This window comes from Ixodes scapularis, unplaced genomic scaffold, assembly GCF_016920785.2.
Source record: "Ixodes scapularis isolate PalLabHiFi unplaced genomic scaffold, ASM1692078v2 PGA_scaffold8__174_contigs__length_109621045, whole genome shotgun sequence".
NCBI lineage: Eukaryota > Metazoa > Arthropoda > Arachnida > Ixodida > Ixodidae > Ixodes > Ixodes scapularis.
Genome location: NW_024609883.1, coordinates 68,067,086 through 68,088,748, shown reverse-complemented (window position 1 = coordinate 68,088,748; position 21,663 = coordinate 68,067,086). Strand labels below are relative to the sequence as shown.

General features: G+C 47.0%; 2 protein-coding genes across 2 annotated transcripts in view; both read right to left on the bottom strand.

Moving 5' to 3' along the window:
- Nucleotides 1-13,071, bottom strand: part of LOC115328225 (galactosylceramide sulfotransferase) — a 94,933-nt gene extending 81,862 nt beyond the window's left edge. The window contains exon 1 of the mRNA XM_040222069.3: nt 12,752-13,071. The gene's annotated coding sequence lies outside the window, so the exon portion shown is untranslated. The remainder of the gene's footprint in view (nt 1-12,751) is intronic.
- Nucleotides 13,072-19,263: 6,192 nt separating this feature from the next.
- LOC120849823 (galactosylceramide sulfotransferase-like) lies at nt 19,264-21,182 on the bottom strand. The gene is made up of 2 exons (XM_042286789.1): nt 21,100-21,182; nt 19,264-20,326 (listed from the first exon to the last, which is right to left on the bottom strand). Exons 1-2 carry the CDS (start codon nt 21,180-21,182, stop codon nt 19,264-19,266), a joined length of 1,146 nt encoding a protein of 381 aa, XP_042142723.1.
- Nucleotides 21,183-21,663: the final 481 nt, after the last annotated feature.

Here is a 21,663-nt window from a genome sequence, read left to right as displayed (position 1 = left end):
TATCCCTTTAAACTTCCAACCACTTAGAGTACGCATCGACAATGACTCCGCAGTTGCGGATACGTTTCGCCACCCACTGACCGAATAATGGATCGTTTTCAATTACTGTTTATGATGGCGCTGGACTCGAGGAAGACTTCGAGTCTTTCCACAAAGTTAGTCCAGGTGCAAGCACTTTTGTTAAAAGCTGTAAGTGTTCGAAAAGTCGAAAACGTCGGTAGCCAAGTGCTGTGCTTGATACTGGACGCTTACCATTCGCTGAGAAGAAACTTGCTTGTTCGTCTGCCACGAGTCGTCCGATATCAGGTCATCACCGCTACTCCATCTCCCGACAAAACAGGTCTTCATTGTCCGCATGTCCATAGTTAGCAATCACGTGAGCTGATAAATTCCCGAACGCTCATAACTTGCCGTCGCTAATAGCCGATTCACACGACGGACCAAATCGCGATTTTCGTCCGCGGACCGTGTACCACGTGACCGGCACGTCACCGATTCCTGCGATCCGCGCCTCCTCCGCGGAGGCGCGGACTGATAAAGTCGAGCGCCTTTTTCACTCGCGGACGTTTGGCGGCAGACTGACTTGGAAAGCATTTAGTCTGGCAACGGTACATGGTTTTCTTGGTATTTTGCTTCTGTGTGTTCAAAACAAAAATGGCGCGTCGTTGCGTTTTGTGCTTTTGTTGGTTCATTTACGTTTGTACGATTCTTGGTTCCACGCGTGAGAGAAACTCCAGAAACTTTGTCTGGCTGACGCGACGCAGGTTCCGGTGCTCCTCCGGGTCCGTGTCAAGAAGCTCCCGTCAAAACTAGTCTAGCACGCCGCGATAATTCTTGCACGTCCAATCAAGATTTCACCGAGCAAGCCCTCTCTTGTGGATGTGGTGTGCTTGAGTGTTGTGCACGAGCGCGGAGTGCGTGAAGGCATCTCCAAACGCCCCTCCGCGAGCCCAGAAGTTCGTCGCGTCTACGCCGAAGCTTCCTCGGGCAGGATCATGCCTGTGTCACTGTCATGCTTTGGGTTAGTAAAGTTAGTGGCGCTTCGCGCGAAGCCTGTCCCGGTGTTTTGTTCTCGATCTGTACGTAGCAGCGGCGTACCATTCTTTATCGCAGTAGCAACCGCCGATTTCTCTCTTCGACAACGGTGCTACGGTGCGATGTTGGAGTTTCGCGGCACTGTGGGGTGCGAACAGGTTCGGTCCGTCCTCACTGGCGTCTGCTCGTCGTCTCCCTCGTGTGGATGCGCTTGGGAGACGACGAACCGCGGATATGTCGTCACGTGATCAATCCGTCCGCGGATCAGTCCGTCGTGTGAATCGGCTATAATAGCCGATTAACACGACGGACCGAATCGCGATTTTCGTCCGCGGACCGTGTACCACGTGACCGGCACGTCACCGATTCCTGCGATCCGCTCCTCCTCCGCGGAGGCGCGGACTGTTAAAGTCGAGCGCCTTTTTCACTCGCGGACGTTTGGCGGCAGATTGACTTGGAAAGCATTTAGTCTGGCAACGGTACACTGTTTTCTTGGTTTTTTGCTTCTGGGCGTTCAAAACAAAATGGCGCATCGTTGTGTTTTGTGCGTTGTTGGTTCATTTTGACGCGCGATTCTTGGTTCCACGAGTGAAAGAAACTCCAGAAACTTGTCTGGCTGACGCGACGCAGGTTTCGGTACTCTTCCGGGTCCGTGTCAAGAAGCTCCCGTCAAAATTTGTCTAGCACGCCGCGGTAATTCTTGCACGTCCGATCAGGATTTCACCGAGCAAGACCTCTCTTGTAAGTTGTTAATGTGGTGTGCTTGAGTGTTGTGCACGAGCGCGGAGTGCGTGAAGGCATCTCCAAACGCCCCTCCGCGAGCCCAGAACTTCGTCGCGTCTACGCCGAGGCTTTCTCGAGCAGGACCATGCCTGTCACTGTCATGCTTTGGGTTAGTAAAGTTAGTGGCGCTTGGTGCGAAGCCTGCCCCGGTGTTTTGTCTCGATCTGTGCGTAACAGTAGCGTACGATTCTCAATCGCGGTAGCAAACGTCGATTTCTCTCTTGGGCAACGGTGCCACGGTGCGATGTTGGAGTTTCGCGGCACTGTGCGGTGGCGAGCTGGATCGGTCCGTCCTCGCTGGCGTCTGCTCGTCGTCTCCCTCGTGTGGATGCGCTTGGGAGACGGGTGAACCGCGGATATGTCATCACGCGACCAATCCGTCCGCGGATCAGTCCGTCGTGTGAATCGGCTATAAACGCCGTTCATTCATAGCCTCTTCATTGCAAATAAACGTCTTCCTATTTATTCTGACGGTTTTCCTCATATTTCTCCTAAGCTGTACTTACAACATTATGTGTCTCGGTACTTCCGAAAATATTGGAACGGCGTTTGTTTTCTGGGAACTATAATGTAACAACCTTTACAACATCTTACGGATCCCGTGAAACACAATATTTTGTGACGTCACTTTTCAGTCGTCATTATAATGGTGAGGTAACTACTGTAAATCGCGAAGCAGTTTACTTAACGTCCGCTTCCACTGGTATATTGGAAGGATTGAGTCTACTGAGCGTGGATTCCTGCAGAAGAAGTTTTCAATGATATAATATTGATACGTCAATCAACAAGTGATTCCTTCTTGGTAAGATTTATTGCGAAAACCAGTGACAACCGCCGAACCGCATTTATACCCAGCCTGACATTCTCGCATACATCCGTTTGCTGGGCCACGCTACTTGAGCTAGCTGAGCACAGCTGGCAGCGGCGCGAGCAAGGCCACGAGGGGAACGTGATGGTGCTCGAGCCATTTCACTGTGAACCAATCTTTCGGCCACCCCACGGGTGCGTGTCGCCATCTATTGGTTGAACTAACGCCTTGTTCAAGATGGCTGCCGTGGGACCGCAGCCTTAAGTACGAATTGCGAGTGCGAGCTCAATCTGTGCTTATCGTGAACGCCGGCGTTTGCCGTTTGGTTTTCGAAATATATAGAGTTATTTTAATGTGCGCTAAAGGGTCAGCTGACACTATTGTGCCGTTGCAAATTAAAGCAGACAGCAACCAGTTTAAAATTAACTTCCGTTAATAAATTTCTACGCGGAAAAGCGGGTGCATTTTGTCCCTGCGCATTATAAAAGCAAATAATACAGATAATTAAAACTCAGTAAATAGTTTGGAACATTTCTCAATAACGTAAACGAAAATATTGGTGAGTTACAGTTTTCTTTTTTTGTCAAATTTATGTCATTAAACACAGGGCTAAAACAGCTTGATAGAGGCATTTATGTGCACTGTCGGGCACTATTAGCGCGAACACGGCGTCGGCGCTCTTCTGCGTGGGTGATTTACGCCCCAACCGAACGAAGGACATGTGGAAAACTAAGAGAGGCGGCAAGAACTACGCAGTAACAATGCATCAGTAATTCCCTGTGCATGTAGACGATCAGAATAAAATGAAGGCCAAGTCCCCCCCCCCCCCCCCCCCCCCCATATAGTCTTATCTGCAATAAATACGAGGGGGCACCCGATAGTAATCAGAATGGATTTCTGGAGAGCGGGCCGATCGTAGTACCAGCTTCCGCCGCTAGCTGCGCTTAGCGGCACCCCTTCCTAAGCCCCTTCCGAGTCAGTTCGCCGACCGGGGTCGTCTGCTCAAGTTCTTGCCAAGCGGGCTAGCCCACACCAGCTCGGAGCACGTGGAGCGAAAGCTCGCGCAGCAGAACCCAGGAATCCTGGGTTTAATTCCCAGCCCTGCCCGTTTCGATCTAGATGAGCATCGTACCGGCGTGCGGTCCTATATCACTACTGCGTGGTGCACGTTAAAGACCCTAGACTAGTGGTTGTACTGCACTGGCCAAATTTCTCATCTACAGCTGCGAGACTCGTCGCCCATTGAGGCAGACCAAGTTCTAGGCTCTCTAATCATACACAGAACCCAATTTCGTAATCACGAAAGCAAAAATAAATGCTCGCTGCGTTTTTAAGTGCGTCTGCGTTACCGAGTCATTCGTAAAAAGTCCTTAATACAAGCATTTCTTCTTAGGCGGATAGCGACGCCGCGAATAACACGACTCACAGATGTAATATACTCGCGCGAAAAGTCAACCAATCCAAGCTAAAAACACGCCAATGGCGTTATTAGTAACTATGACGCAGATGGCTCACTTGCTGCAATGCAGCAAAACCGCGAGCCTCTGACACAGAAATCAAAACTGAGAACGTTGCTCTTCGTGAGCTTGGCAGTCACCCCATGCGGTTCACCCTCTAGAGCACTGGCGACGAGGCACAGCGTAAACGCCACGATTCACGTTTAATGCCTTCTAAACATCTTTTTTTTTTTTTTTTTTTGCCACGCGCATTGAATCGGTTGGTGCCCAATATACGCTTGCTCTCCACAAGGCTTCAGAAGTCCTGTAAAGTTTCCACCACCTAACAAAACAAGGCGGAAATCTACATGCTCGCCTTCCGAACACATGTCAACATCTGCGTCGCGACTGTGAACTGTACACTGTAATTGATCCCTAGCCGCTTCATTTTTCAAGCTAAATTAATGCGCGTCCGTTTGCAGACCAAAGTCCGCGAACGGGAGCAAAGAGAATCCATCCCCGTCTCACCCGCCAACTTTGATCTATCGCCCGCAATCTATATGGCGTTGAAGTTATTGGCGCGGCGAATATCCCGTGCAAATAGTATTGAGCGACAAAAAAAAACATTTTTTTATCGAACATCTTTCGGAGAAGAGTATAGCGTATTACGACACAAAAGGCGGATTTCCGCGGCCCTGTCTCGGCGCGATATCGGCAAATCGTCTGTTGAATTTCCTGCTTCACATCGGGTATCGCTCAAATAAAGGAACCAAAAAAAAAAAAAAAAAGATGACGAAATCGTTGCTGTCGCTATACTGATTCTCGATGTAATGGCTGTAAGGCTGCAGAGGCCTTGTCAAGTCAAACTTTTGACTTTTTGCCCCTGCAGCCTACATCAGTTTCTGATGTGAAATAAAGGATTGATTGATTGATTGATTCGTTATAATTTAGCGCAGGAGTTCCGACTCAGCGAAGGATGGAAGTTCCAACATCGCAGCGGTTCGCATACTGTTGTGATCGGACAGCCAGTCTGACGCCATTCAGACCACTATAGTAGAGATCAGTGGAACCGATTTGCCCAATTATTCATTCTGTTGAGCAGTCTGTTGTCGCGTCTAGGGATCCAAGTCAGATCTTCTGGTGGAGGTACAGACAGTGCGAGAAGTTCGCCTGCTCCTTGAAATGACGCCTGGTCATTTTAAGCAAGTCAACAGGAACTTTTCCTAGTGTACCACGACAGCTAAACTGTCGCGCTGCACTGGAAATAAAACACTGACACACACAAAAAAACTTTTTTTAGGCTATTGGATGTGGTGTTTAGAGACAATCAATATTTCGCTGCAAAATCGCCTTAATTCTAAAAAAAAAAGATCAACTGCTTTAAAACTGAAACATGAGCACAGAGACTCATGGCCGACTAGTCCACCGAGGAGGAGGGGGAATGTGGAGGAGGAGAGAGTTGGCCATAAGCCACGTGGTATCGCTCCCTGCCCGACCACAAATTCGTCTTTGCTTTCGTCGGAATCATTGGCCTGGCACTCGGGGTCGTGTTTGCATTTTTTGGAAGCCGCAAAAAATGGGGTTCATGTGTTTTCCTCTTTCTAATTTTGAATGTGTGCCTTAGATGACCCACGACTTCGAATATATATGGTACGCTAGATCGAACTGCATGTAACCATAAAACAGAGAGTGAGCGCACCTCATACAGGCCAATTCTCAGCCGGTGGTTTTCGGTCAAAAAGAAAAGAAACGAACAACAACAACAAACAAGCAACAAGTTTCGAGCCGCCAATTGTGTTCTGGGTACTAGGATTCTCATAAGCCATGTTCAAATAAAAACCTCGCCGAACATAAATACCCTGTCAGTGCCCCTTTAATACCATGCAGTAGCGATTAAATAACCGCACGCCGCGGTACCCCATGGTTTTAGGGAAAGTATATATTTCCTTTGATATCATCACGAAACTAATTCACCATCTAACGGCATATCTTTCTCGTAAATTGTGCAATACACTGCACACAAAGTGAGGTATCGGAGGGCGATTCTCCACTTTGTGTTAACGCACCGCAGCAAATGTAGCACTTGAAGCGGAAGTTAGCGTTGCAAAACCCAGGAATCCGGACGGCGATCCCCACCAAAATTTCGATTGTGTACGAGCAACGTAGTGTATCACTACTGCGTGGTGCACATACGTTACACTGGCTTAATGTTTCGTCTACACTCTCAGAAAAAAAGGTGTATTCTTACACCCTTTGTCCCATATAAGACACCCCAAAACTTCAGTTAGGCGTACAGCGCACTGACGTCTAACTGACGGTACCAACTTTTACATAAGACTTGGTAGCCGTGTGGTACAACTTATTAAAATAGCTAATGTCTAACTGAAGTTTTGAGGTGCATTATATGGGACAAAAAGGCTGTAAGGCGACACCTTTTTTTTTTTTAGAGTGTATATAGAAGACACCAGACGTGCGTTATGGCTGGCCAGTTGCCGGCCGTCTAAACATTCACGCGATAGTGTTTTCCGCATAAAGCGAGTTCGATCATTTGGACCCAGAGTTTGTAATGTCTTTCCTTCGTTATTAATGAAACAAAAAATAGGTAGGCATAGATGCCAAATGCGTAAACGAATTCCGTAGGTGCCAAAAGTAATTGTACGCATGCAGTGAGCTTCGCTCTTCCTCGGAAGATAATCGCAAGCTGTGCAAAGGATAACTGCGGTGAATTCCAATGCGCGCAATATCTGAGGCGACGAAACAAAATGCTTTCAGAAAGTTTTGTTAAAAATTTGGGCTACTTAAAAACGTCGACATATTAATGTGAACTATAATCATACATGTTCTAAACTCAACCGGAAAATCACTAAACACAAAACTCCTACCATGTAATAAAAAAAAAACAAAAAAAAACACAAACACTTCTAAATATTATGTGTGTGTGTGCGTATGTGCGCGTGAGCGCGTATGCGAGTATGTGTATTTGTGTGTCTGTGTGTACGAACAACAAACGGAATACTCTGAATGAACTGTTTTGAATCTTTTTTTTTTTTAAGTTGATGTAACCTTTCCCCCTGCTTGGACGGTTAAAGGCCATCTGCAGTATTTCTTATTATAAAATAAAATAAGCGGGTGTAATAAGAAAATTGAATCCATGTAGCTATTCATTGATACCGATAAAGAGGTGCCCCCCCCCCCCCCCCCCCCAAAAAAAAAAAAAGGAAATACAAACGAAACTCCTGGAGTTTTTCACGCATCTATGTTCGATACTTATTACGGGTAGTCAGATTAATTGTATTTAATTACTTTTTGAAATGATGTTGTAATCATTTTATTACGAAGTAACCAAAAGAGCGATTTAATTACTTTTGCGGGTGAGGCAATTACTTATAATTATTATTAGGGGCGAAACTTTTTAGGGTCTAGCCTTGTCCGTGCATCCGTCCGTCCGGTCGGCCGTCCGTCCGTCCGGCGTCCGTGCTCACATAAAAAGAAAAAGATGTTTGCGCAGTCGGCAGGATTCGAACCTGTGCGGGGAGACCTTAATGGATTTCTAGTCCATCGCCTTAACCACTCGGCCACGACTGCGGGACGAGTAGGGGGCTCTGAGATGTGGAAGTAACTCAAGGGCTGGGGTTTCTGTCATGGATGAAACGTTGCGTGTAGCCGCTCAACGTCTATGCAGGAGAGGGCGCTGCGGTCAAATTCGTATATAATCGCCTTAAACTTTGCATGCATTAGCACAACGTTTATAGACGAGAGGGCGCTGCGGTCAAATGCTCAAATGCGTATATAACCACGTTTCATACCACACATTCTCTTTCTGACATGGACCGTTGACTTAAGCGGTGGAGAATTCCCACGGCTTCTAGCGGATTTAAGCTGATCCGCTAGAAGGGCCACTGGCTCTGCATTTCACCGACTATAAAGCAGTAATAATGAAGTCTAAACGCAACCCGGAACTCAGCACTACCTTTGAGCAATAAAAAAAATCTGCACCATCAGCACTACCTATGAACAATAAAATCAGTATCATCAGCATCACCATGAGCTTCGCCCCAATCAACATCATTCACCACGTGGAGATGCGGTCATTCTTATTTAATCCCCCCCCCACACACACACACACACACACCCACACAATCTCTCTTTTCTGCCTTACATATCCTGGTTCACGACTTCTTGGGCAGCACATTTCGAGCTGAAAAAGCTGCGATGTATCCACTTGATTTTTTTTTTAAATGTCACGAACCACAAAACATGAAACGATTGTTACCAACCAATACGGATGAATGTCAGTCAGTCTTTTTGTCAGAACTGTTTGTATAGTGGATTGTTGTTTATCGAGCTGGGGCTGCGAAGATCGAGTTCTCTTCAAAAGCATTTCATTGCGAAGTTTGATGACGTAATGCCTGCGTTAACCGTTCAAGCAATGAACCTGTCTCCTTTAAAAAAAAAAAAAAAAATAAATCTAAATCCGGTGTAAAGCGGATTTAGATTTGAACCACAAGAATTGACAAGGCGAGTAGCTTATTTGCAACAAGTTTCACGGCCTAAAAAGGTCGCGCCGGCGCCCATTAAAATGGCTGTCATGTGAGTGATCTACGTGGAACAGCAGAAAGCGGCGAGGTTCGGGATGCCCAAGTGATCTAAACTTTGTCAGATATGAGCGTCATTAAACCTTAGCAATATTATTTCATCTAAGAGAAACGTTTGCGACAATCTTTATGCTAAAGTCTCACCCCATAACACAGGGAACGTGACTGCCACACCATGGTACCACCATAGCTGGAGCTTGCGAAGAGTCAGGTGATTCTAATCCACAAATGGATAACACAAAAAAAAATTTTTTTTTTCAAACCGTCAGAAAAAAATTGTGAATAACACTTTGCTTCCATTGATGCAACCTTTGTTTAAGCTTTGTTTATCAATTAAGCGATAACGACACGGCCGCCTTCGAGTAATCGGAAAAGTAACGGCATACTTTTCTTACAAGTGACGTTCAATCACTTTTAATTTAAGTAATAAAGTGATTCAATTTAACACCATTAATAAAGAGTAATTTAAGAGAGTAAGAGCTGCAATAAATTACTCTTTTGAGTAAAGTGTACAACGCTCCCGTGTCTTGACGACCGTACAACGAAAGGCGAACTCAACCTGTTGTAATTTTAACGTCGTCCGTGTCTGTTGTGCTCTGTGCAGTGTTGTGCCAAACGATCCAACAAGTGTATCTGAGATAAAATACTAAATACCCATTTTAAAACGTATTCAGAGTAGTATTCAAGTTATTTTTCGTACTAACTATCTTGAGTAGAGTACAATACTTTGTTAAAGTAATTGTAGTACATTTGAAGACACTTGGCAAGTTTAGTTGCAAGCTGGTAATATAAGAATAAAAAAGTCAAAAAGGGGTGCTCTACTTGTGATAGCTTCGCTGGAAATCACACTTTGCTGTGATGTTCATAACTTTCATGAAGCGCTTTAGCTGCTGCAATCGAAGTTTACTTAGAAATAATTTAATCTATGCAGCATAAAGGGTGCTAACATAATATAGGAAAAAACGGGACTCACGCACTGTGGACATGGTACATTCCGTGCTTTCGTTTGCAGGCAGGCTCGGCTCATGAAACCTTCCGCAATAACTTCGTAATACGCCTTGCCGCGATTCAGGGGACTTCACATATAGCCCGGCATTGCGTATCCCTAACAACCGAACTAGAAGTTAATCAGGCAGCCAGACTTGTTGATGAGTACGAGTGTGAACGAAAACGTGCACGCTCAGGAGGAACATTGACTCGAGTAAAGCAGCCTCTGTCGCTGATCAACAACCAGAAGCCGGTACTTCGTACGTTCCCGCCCCCCCCCCCCCCCCCCTGCCCCAATCAGTCAAAAGCGAGAAGGAGCACCTGTACCTTCAAATTATATAAAAAAATATATCAAGAGGGAAACCCCTTCTGCATTATAGCTCGAACCATTCTTGACGCATTGAGATCAAGCTTATCAAGGTGGTCAAGATTCCAGAATCAAAATCCACCTGTTTAGAAATACCTGACTTCCCTGGCGGAAAACTGGTATTGAGGATTCAGAGGATGAAACAATGAGCGCATTCGGAAGGATATGAAAGAAACGCTTTTGAACGAGCCTGGGAGCAGACGTGAAGTCACAAATGGCACCCAAAGAGCTTTGATTGAAGGAGTTCACTCTAGGTCACTGCAGCTCAATAAATCCAGCAGGATCCAGCTTCTTTGGCCGAGAGAGTGTCTCTGCTCACGTGAAAACGCGTTCGAGCATTTCCACGCCAGAACCTCCTGAACAGGCAATTTTATAAAATGGTCCATTGTAATCGTACCGAGCGTTGGCATAACAATCCTCCGCTGACGGAACCACTCTAGCTTCAAACAGAAGATGTGGTCTGAGTGCAAAATCCGGATGACGTCACCAGCCCTTTGCTAGCTCCAAGCGTAACGTGTCATTTAAAGACAACTTGAAAAGAAAAGAAAAAGCGGACAAGCGGACAAGAGGAGTCATAGAGGCTGGCGTACTTAGGGCTATCCTTTTGGTCTTTTATTGCCATCTGGAAGGGAGATCGGTGGCCGTGTGGGCTCGCATCTCAGCCCTGAGCGTGGAGCCAAAGCTTGCGCTGCAGAACCTCCTGGATTCGATTACCAACCCCTGCCCGTTTCATCGGGATGAGCTTCCTACCGGCACCCGTTCGTGTAATCACTACTGCATGGTGCAAGTTAAAGACACCTGGGCCCGTTTGCTCGAAGCGCAAACCGCGGCTAAAGTTAGCCGCAGTACCTAGGAGAGGGATTTTTAAGTCACGTGACTGGCTCGGTAGGGATGCGGGGAAACATGGCGGTGCCCCGGTGAGTGAGCGCCGCTCGCTTTGGAACTAATATGTCGTTGTAGCTGCAATATCGGGCGCGTTCGTCAGCAACGAATGGTGCAGGAGGCTTTCGCTTTGCCTTGCCTCCCTTAAATTGCAAAGCATGAGCAATGACCTCGCCGAATTTTTTAGATAGTCTTTCGATTCTGGTCATTCCTAAGCCTAAATGAACGGGATAATTGTCGGCATGGCAACGTCTTTGGAAAGCGGATTGCCTTAACTCAATCGGCCGGGTATTGATAGCACACAAAAGCAGACAGCGTCTCAATAAACCTTTTTCTAAATTACCCAAGCATCGAAGAGAACGCTGGAAGTGTATTTCTACGGTTCGCGGGCGCTGGCCTTCCTCTTATAAAAAATTTGAAGTGAATAATCATAATAAGGCTTTGACGAACGCGCGAGCAAGGCAAATTTTGTTTTAGACGTTTTGCATTAGAACAGTGCAGACGCCAGCACGTGCGACGCGTGTAACTACATTCGGTACGTGCACCTCGGTGCTTGGGAAATTGAGAAGAAGGTCTATTTGGGGACGCTGTCTGCTTTTGTGTGCCATCAATACCTGGCCGATCGAGTCAAGGCAATCCACATTCCAAACACGTTGCCATGCCGACAATTATCGCGCTCATTTAGGCTTAGGAATGGCCAGAATCGAAAGGCTATCTAAAAAAATGCGGCAAAGTCATTACTCATGCTTTGCAATTTAAGTGAGGTACGGCAAAGCGAAAGCCTCCTGCACCATTCATGGCTGACTAACGCGCTCGGTATTGCAGCTACAACGACATAACTATTAGTTCGAAAGCGAGCGGCGCTCACTCACCGGGGCACCGCCATGTTTCCCCGCAGCCTTACCGAGCCCCCAGTCATGTAATTTAAAAATCCCTCTCCTAGGTACTGCGGCTAACTTCAGCCGCGGTTAGCGCTTCGAGCAAACGGGCCCAGGTTAGCGGTTGTACTGTATGCACTGACTAAATGTCTCATCTACTGCTGAGAGACAGGTCCCTCGTTGAGGCGTACCAACTTCAAAACTGTCTAAATATACAACTAAAAAAAATGATTTCGGAAACTGCGTTTTGTTTGTGCCTTGTCTCCTGTTCTGTGTTCGGTCGCTTTGCTCCAAGTTTGCAATCGGTTCAGCTTTGCCCCGGTGTCTGACGATCCCTAGTTCCATAGATTGTTCCGGCGACACAATTTTTCCAAGGTTGAAAAATGCGTTTTAAATAATGAGCAGTTTGCAATCGGTTCAGCTTTGCCCCGGTGTCTGACGATCCCTAGTTCCATAGATTGTTCCGGCGACACAATTTTTCCAAGGTTGAAAAATGCGTTTTAAATAATGAGCAGTGAGAAATTTACTTAATATAAAGAAGCAAATACTCTAGACAAAATGTAGTCGCAAAATACCAAAATGCTACTAAAAGTATTTCAAATACAGTACATTGAGTAGAGTAATTAAGATAGGCACACGTCTGGGCTCTATGTTTGCCTCCGTCGGTGTACACTGGCGTTCCCAACCTCCACACAGACGTTAAAACCAAACACGCTCTCCTGCTTCGTTTTATAAACGATCTAGAGATCTAGAGAAAGGACATGTGTCTTTTTTTTTTCCGATGCCTAGCCTTATAGCACGTGCTCCTCGCCTTCTGCCGTGCTTCGGCTGCGCGCGCACGCCTAAGGCTTCGAAGCATTATCGAAGGCAGGAAGCTCGCCCTGGAGGTGGCACCACCGAAAGTCCTCCGTTCCGTTCTCATCCCTCTAATGAGACCGCATGACAAAACGGTAACCCGGACGTAAAAAACAATTACTTACGGCATCTGAGACGACCAACTTCTCATTCAACAGTCGTCGCGCGCTCCTCCGGGTCAATCGCAATCCCTTTCATTTATGAAATTCGTGGCGATAATTTTGACGACCGTTGCACGGACGTTAATCCCACAGCGCGGTTCAGGACGTGCACGACGTTCGCGCACAAAGTCCGTGTATCCCGACGTCTCGATCTTCAGGCCCCCGAATGGACGGGGAGAAAAAGTTCAGCCGGGGTTGCGAGCGAGCCGCTCGCATGGCTGGGACGACGGAGTACTTTCATGTTCGCTCTGTCTACACGCCTCGACAAGCTCCACTCACGCACGCACATACATCCAGGGGCTGACGTCGGGTTTCCTCCTCTCTTTCCTTCCTTTCCGTCGAACCACCCTTTCCACGCGGACTGTTGCGCCTTTCTGTGGCACTCCGCTTATAGTGAAGGCGGCCGCCTCCGCGTGCGCCCGCGTGATCGACTGCCTCCGTCCCCGGTGATTCCGTCTTGGCGGTGACGTTACTTTTACAACGGGCTGTCGTTTGTTGTCGAGGTCTCGGTTTGTCCGAGTCGCTCGTCGTGTACTCTCAAATGTATTACGTAAGGATCTCGACTGGGCTTAGCTTGTCTCGCTCAGTTCGTCTGGTTTGACAGGACTCCCAAACACGAGTCCTCTTGGCACAAAGCCTCTGGTAACGGCCTGCTATGTACGCACGGTTTATGGCGACAGCCGCTATTGTAGAGAGGTTTCGCAGACTATCTCGAACTGTGTTTGTGTGTGTAGACCTTCTAATTGCACCAGGAAAATGTAACGGAAATGTTTCCGTGGACTGTCAGCTTCGGTAGTCAGTAGTTCGCAAAGACGACATCGACACTCGAGTTCGCTCGTGATACTCGCAGCTTCCCGTTTGCATTTCTGCGACCAACCGCCAGGTTTGCGGCATGCAACAGCATGAGACACCGGCTGCTGTGACGTCATTTGTAGCCACTTCTTCGAGTCCACTTTTGATGTGTGGACGGGATGGGACGCTAAACACACCATTTGGAGACGCGTTTCAGGAGCCTTAGTCACAGTGCCACCTGACGGCGCAGTGTCAATACCCCAATCCTGGAGAAAAGCTCACCGAAAAAAAGCTTACCGCAAAACGGGCGGATGCGGAAAAAAACTCATCAATCTTTTTCTTTTTCTTTTTTTGTAATGAAGTTGTTGGATGACGCGTAACATACATAAATTTATTATCATAAAAATTCACCAGATTCTTAAAAAATAAAATGTCCTTTTTTATAATATTTTTGCAGCTTATTGGGTACACAGCTCCCAAGAGAATAATGGCGGGCGAGTACGTTTTTTGTGGCTTACTCTTTGGGCAACGAAAGCCTAACTGAAAACTTAAGCTTGAAAAACAGGAAAAAGTTCTAAAACTTAATAATGTCTGCCTAAAACCTAAAAAGCAAAACTGTAAATGCCGAAAATCCGAAGGTGCACGCGCAACAACAACGCGGTGGCTGAAATTCTCTTCGAGATCCTTTAAAAAGAGGATAGAACGGTCAGTAGGATATTGCGATCTCTTCCTTCCATGGACATTCACGTTTTCCAGCCGTTCGTGCTGGTTTTTCCACACGTTGTCTTCGTGTGATACTGCCCCTCTACGGCGAACCACCCCCGACCTTCAGAGCTGCATATTGTCACCGTTGTTACTTGTGACCCATATAAGAACTAGTCTTCAGTAAGGTAGCGAATTGGGCGAGTTGATACACGGTGAAAACAGCTCAAACGTCAAAGACGGAGTGAAGACAACAAACACGACAGGACGAAGCTGTTCTCAACGTTACTCTATCAACTCAGCTGGCAAACTCCCACGGAGAGCGTGATCCCTTCTCGTACCCCTCAGCATGGGCTAACGCTGTTCAAAGCGACAACTTTCACGCTCGCTGCGGCGCGTCTAAACACGGTTGCAGCGGGCAAGAAGGATGACGCTTCAAACAGCATTTTCGAATCTAGGGGTTATCAGCGGGAACTGACGTGTGTCAGCGCGTGTGTTAGATGGGATCACGCTCTCCGTGGGAGTTTTTCAACTGAGGTGATCGAGTAACTTTGGCTGTTCTCGAATCTAAAGTTTTATTATCGAAAAAGAAAAGAAAGCAGCGTAGTTTGCACTGATTACACCAACAAGCGCCTACTCATCTATCAGGCACGACACAATCTTTGGAGCTGAAACGGTTCACACACCTCTATTCATAATTAGCTACAAAAAAAAAAAAAAGAAGTCTTTATCTCAAAGGGATACCGACAACGCACTGTGGAGCTGTCAATAAATCGTTGTCTTTTTTTACGGGTGTCCGATGTTCTGAATTTTTACTTGCTGCGCCATTAATATACAGAACGTGTGATTACTAGTTTCTGAGTAATTAGTAAATACGCCCAATGAACTTCAGGAGTATTACAAACAGTACGACAATTATTTTTAAAAAAGTGACGAATTCTAATTGCGTTATATTGCCACGTGTGACCCACAATTTGTTAAGCTAAGAAAAAAGAAAAATTTCTGTGAAGTTATTATTATTATTATTATTTTTCTTTTCTTGCATCCGCTTAAGGGCCGGTGAACTTTCCTCCGCATCTGCCGATTTCACGGTGAGCTATTCTCCGGCCAGCTTTTCTCCGCCACCCCAACACCCATCTGCGACGTAAGTCCGCAAAACTTAGGCATGCAGCGTAAGAGTGTGCTGCAGACTTCTATCATCATCATCGCTGTTCATTTGCAGAGCACGTCAAGGAACCTCCAATTTTTTCATCCATTTTGTCTGAAGTTTTTGCAAGTTTCTCCAAACTCAGCATAAAGCTTTTTGTTGTTGTTGCTGTTATTGTTGTTGCTTTTGTCTTTTTTTTGTTGTTGTTGTTTCGTCTGCATGACTGAGAAATGTTCCAATGTGCCTAGTGCGTACGAATTATTCGTGATATTTGCTCTTATAATCGAACGCAGAGAGAAAATGCATTCGCTTTTTCCCATAGAAATGCATTACCGGAAGTCAATTTCGGACTGGTTGCTGTCTGCCTCAATTTGCATCAGCACACTAGCGCCAGTTGAACGTCTAGCGTACATTATAATAACTCTATGAGGGGTGCATCCGTATTCCTCACCGCTCCCGAAGAGCCCCTCCCTGCTTCGCTCTGTTTCCCTCTCACACACGCCCACGCGCACATCGAAGACTGACTGTGAGGCGCATCTCACAGTTTCGGAGAGAATTCGCATTGTTCATTAGACGGGGAACGTCACATGGATATCATCCACATACATACTGCATATGTATTATTTAAGTTCATACCTCGGAATCGCTAACGGGATCCAAACATATTGAATTTAAGTTTCTATATTTAATATACACGCAAGCCACATGATCGTAAGCTCGAGAAACTAGATTTACGAAGTTATCATTAAATACATTAGCTAAAGCAGTATCTTTAACTTCTCCGTTAATATGCAATCTATTTATGCTGCGATGGTTCACATTTTGTCTAATCGAATTAACTTTTTTTTTTCAAACAACATCAATACGTTCAGCTGAAGATCTAAAACTGTTGCGATAATACCGTTCCCTAGCAGTTCTCAGTTTCTTCCTTAACTGGCTGCGATAAGATTTAAACTTTGTCAGATCATCTTGATTTCGTGATTTCTTAAATCTTTAAAATAACTTGTCTTTTCATTGATTTTTGATAAAAAGATTCAGGGTAATCCACGATTTTCAAATCTTACATGATTTTTTTTTTGTATCGGAAATTTTTTATATACAGGTGTTCAAAATTTTCTAGGAACGCATCGTAAGCTACATCAGGGTCTGTTGCGGCAAGAACACTGTTCCAGTGGGCATTTTCAATATCATTGCGAAATATATGTCTAGAATTCTAGATTATATAGGGTGATATGCTGAAAGTGTCTAAATGACGGCATTTTTTTGTGACAAAGAGCATCTTTTACGCCTAGGAATATAGGAACACGGTCTCTGATATGGGTATACCCCTTTTAGACATGTGTGATTAATGTTTGTAATAAAAACAAAATCTATAAGAGTTTCCGTGAGGACTGTTTTCTTGCTGGTCCAGTAATTATTTTTTGGTTTCCATACGTTGTAACCAATATTTCAAATTCAGTTCTAGGCGTATTATCAAGTAGCATATTGATATTAAAATCTCCTCCAATGATTACGTTCAAGTTATTATCACTACCAAATTTCAAAAGCCCCTCAAAGTATGCAAGGAAATTGTTAATATTGCCATCCGGTTGGGCGGTAAACCACTGATCTAAGCATTTTTTGCCACCAGAGATTAATATTCATAACCATTTGTCATAGTACAAAAGGTAGATAAAAAGACTGTCGCATGAAGTGCTTGACTGGCTGCCTACCCGAGCGATAGCATGCAGCCGTGTTCTAGCTGGGCTGATTTATGTAACTCGTTTTGCTTGTAAAAAAAGGGAAGCCGTTAACAACTCCCTGTAACACCGAATTAGAGCGCAGCTCTTGAGGAGGAGGAGGGAAGGGTACTGGGGGGGTGAAGTGACCTTGGGAGGTCACGTGACCTTGGGGGGTCACGTGACGATGCCGATGATGTCATCAGTGACGATGACGACCGATGACGTCATCAGCGATGATAACGATGACAATGCGGATGTCGGTGACGTCATCAGTGACGTCACTGACGACGTCATCCGTGACGATGACGATGACGATCCCGTGACGTCATCAGTGACATCACTGATGACGTCATCAGTGATGACGATGACGATGCGGATGCCGGTGAGGTCATCAGTGACGTCACTGATGGCGTCATCAGTGATGATGACGATGCGAATGCCGGTGACGTCATCAGCGGTGATGACGTCATCGGGGAGGTCACGTGACCCTGGGGGTGGTCACGTGACCTCGGGGTGTGTCACGTGACTTCGGGGGGGGGGTCACGTGACCCTGGGGGAGGGGTCACGTGACCTCTGGGGGTCACGTGACCTTGGGGTGACCTTGGGAGGACCTTGGGGGGTCGCGTGACCTTGGGGTGACCTTGGTTACGCCGACGCTGACGCCGCTTAAACCGGGAACGGGCCCCTAAGAGCTGCGCTCTAAAATACCACAAACTCCATGTTTCGGGTCCTCGCCGCTGCAAAAACTGTGCGCTGACGTCCAGGTTCTCCGAGAAATTCTTTGTGCTACCAGATCTTCGCTCTCCAAATCTTCGACCGGGCACTCTATGGCTCCGTCGTCGCACTGCCCGGTTTTGTGAGTATAGAGGAGGTTAGGGTGCCTCAATATCCTTCTGTTTAGGGTGATGTCACCCTTTGTAGCACCCGATGTCGACAGCACGCGCTCATGGATGAAATACAAAGAAATCGACGAAAACAGACTGTCGCCATCGCACAGTTAGCGCCACAAACGCGAGCAGGGACACGCTGTTGCACGCGCTTCTGAACAAAAAATAAATAACAAAAGTGTGGGACAAAATAGCGAGATGCCACCACCCTAAGCAAAGCGCATATGAAGGCACCCTAGAGGTTCACAGGAGGCAGGCAGCAGTGCTCTTGCCGTCCCGTGCCCTGCACGAGCAAAGCTGCAGCGAGGTTGTCGCACGCCCAGAGAGACAAAAGTTTCCTCGATGCACGTGTCAACGGTGGCGTGTCTAAACTGACTGGTGACAGCTCTTAGTGAGATCGGCACGTGCCGTCTTGTGCACTACACGGCCACGGTGCAGCCGCCTGCCTCCTGTGAACCAAAGTTTTGATGGCGTCACGCCTGCGCCGAACCCGTGGTGAGATTAGGTGTATTGCGTTGTCTGCTCATTTAGCCAACGGGAAGTAATACCCGTGCCACACGGGCAACTCGAATGCCATTTACAACGAATGACATTTGAGCGGACGGCCAATCAGCGCGCGACACTCCGGGCGTGGCGCATTCCACGCGCGAATGATTGCGAGCTGATTGGCCGGTCACAGAATTTGGAAGAGACAATAGAACGAGGGTTAATTTACAGCATAAAGCGAATATCTAAAAGTGTATCATTTGACGCTATTCGAAATTTCGAATATTCACGCAACACTAACATTCCGTAACGACGTGGTGATGCACTACAAAAAGGAGATCGTTCAGAAAATGATTGTCTTTGTTCATCAATTGAAAATACCTGGTGCAGTATTTAACGTGCTGAGAAAGAGTTGTAAATAGCTTTAGAATACTGACTTATTTCCGTCATTGGCTGTTTTAACACAACCAACACTCAATCTTGCTATGCCCGAAGCCGGAACCCTTCAACAACAGTTCGTTTACCTATACAAATACATTCGCCTTTTCTTTTTTGTAAGACTCTGGGTGCAGTCGTGAGCAAGATAAAGAAACTGAACTAAAAATAAAGGCTGAAAACTGCTTCTAAATTAACTGTACACAGATTCGCTCTTCCATACACTTTGCCCCAGTTGGTCCTTGACTTGGTCCTTTCGCTGTGTACTCTCGACGAGCTTTCACTTCTACACTTTTCTGAGGTTCCCTACCGAGATATTCGGGAATGTAGAACCTGACTAATTCTAGCATTCTGTTTCTCTTTCACCAGCTCATGGAAGTCGAGTTCACTCATGGTGAGGTGAAGACATTCCTCACTCTTGTTTTTCAACTTGAACGCTATAACATCTTTGCGCTTTAGCTGAGCCGACACGGCTTTCATGGAAACTTCCGTCTCGACGCACTTGGCGTAGTACGTCTTCCGCGCCAGCTGCAGCTCTTGCACCTCTGTGGCCATCCGATCCACACCGAACTCTCGCACTTTTCGTTCAAACACATTCTCAAAATGACGATAGAGCAACAGGTCGGCGTGGTTCAGCTCCTTCAGCTTCTGTTTGACCTCTGGCGAAATGGCCTCCTTGTATTCGGCGTACCGAGCGTTGATCTTGAAAGCCACGACGTCCGACGTGTTCCAACAGAGCAGATGCTTCAGGAGGATGAGTGACTCGTCCAGCCGTTCCGTCATCATCACCAGATCAAACGCTTTATCGATTCTGTTGACAAAGTTTACTATTAGTTTAGGATTGGACTTCAACAGGCCGGTATAGCCGAGATCGAAACACATCTGGTTGAAGCCCACACGTCCCTCTACAGCTCGCTTTCTCGTAAGGGCACGCGTTAGCTTCTTGTCCTCCACAAACGCGCTGAGATTTTTCTTGTAGGAGTTCGCTAGGCGCCAGTAAGAGTACAGGGACTCGAAGAGGCTGTCTGGTCTCCTGAGGATAGTCACGTACATGGTGTCGCGCGGCATGACTTTGCGCATTTCGTTGCCGTCGTAACGACTATGGTGCGTGAGCATGTTGAAAGACATGTTGTACTTGGTGATGTCATCGATGAAGGATCGACGAAAAGGGGTTGGATGCCCGATGTAGTGGGTGAAGGTGCTCTTGGGCAGGACGAAGTTGAGGTCGTGCTTCATGCCGTAGCGGAGGAAGATGTTCATCAGCGTGGAGCTGGCGCACTTGTGGGTCTTGAGGAACACGATGTTTGTTTTTGGTCTGCATGCCGCCAGAGATTCAGAATGCTGTAAACTGGAAGCCTGCATAGGATACCTGTAGAAATAGAAAATGTTGAGAACAATTCCGATTTCTCGCTAGGGTAACTAAATGCAATAGATATTTGTAGTGTTACGTATGGAAGCAAACGCAAGCGCTGTTCGCTTGCGTTAGCGTTGCGCGCGCCGCGCTGCGCATACGTACGCTCTGTGAGGAACCAAGAACGCTAACGGAAACCCCAAAGTTAAGGGGGGCGTCGACTGCACTGTCGCGCTCGACGCCGGCGTACTTTTGACGCCGAAGTACAATCCGCGCGCTCCGGGAGCTCCAACCCGTTTAAGCGTGCACAAGAATGCTTTACTCAGGATGATTTTTCAGACTTGCTAACTGCAGTATTTCGCTCTCGAATCAAGCTCATTCACATTACTTATACTTTGTCAACAACTCCGGTCTTTTTTTTTTTTTTTCTTTTTCACAGTCATGGACGCTGTAAGCTGAAACGATTGAGCGACGGCCGGAAGATACCGGTGGCACTCCCTCGACCCCGAATGCGCTCGCTCGCGATTGGATGTCACACGTCCGACGGCGCCCCCTGGCTGTGCCCTCTGGTTTTCGCGCTCTATCGTTAAAAATGTCCGCGTCGCGATCTTCGCTTCCGTTTTAATAGGAAAATTGAACGCATTAATAGTTTAATCTTGTGTTTTTATGTATGCTTACAGGCTGTAGGTTAAAATAAGTTAGGACGATACATAGACGATCTCAGAAACCACTTTTAGTGTCCCTTTTCTGTAAGAATGCAGCTCTGCCTCGCAGGTTCTGCCTTCGCTCACCTGTAACGGTAGGCGACTCCCATCATGGAAATGAAGAGGAACGCAACGATGATGGCCAGCACCCTGTGGAGATTGCGCAGCATGGCTCTCCCGTGCCCCTGCAAGATTGAAAAAGAAGGAAAAAGAAAAAAGTGAAAGCCGTTTACAACTCCCTGTAACGCCGAATTGGAGCGCAGCTCTTGAGGAGGAGGAGGGAAGGGTACTGAAGGGAGGGTAAACCCCTCCTCCCCCCCTCATTCTTTAATATGCTCCGGGGGGGTCACCTGACCTCGGGGGGAGGGGGTCACGTGACCTCGGGGGGCGGGGGTGTCGCGTGAGTTCGGGGGGAGAGGGGTCACGTGACCTCGGGGAGGGGGGCCACGTGATCTCAAGGGGTCACGTGACCTTGAATGACCTTGGAAGGGGTCACGATACCTGGGGGTCACGGGACATTGGGAGGGTTCATGTGACCTGGGGGCCACGTGACCTTGGGGTGACCTGGGGGTCACGTGACCTTAGGGTGACCTTGGGAGGGGTCACGTGACCTTGGGGGTCTCGTGGGGGCAACCTTGGGGTCACAGACCT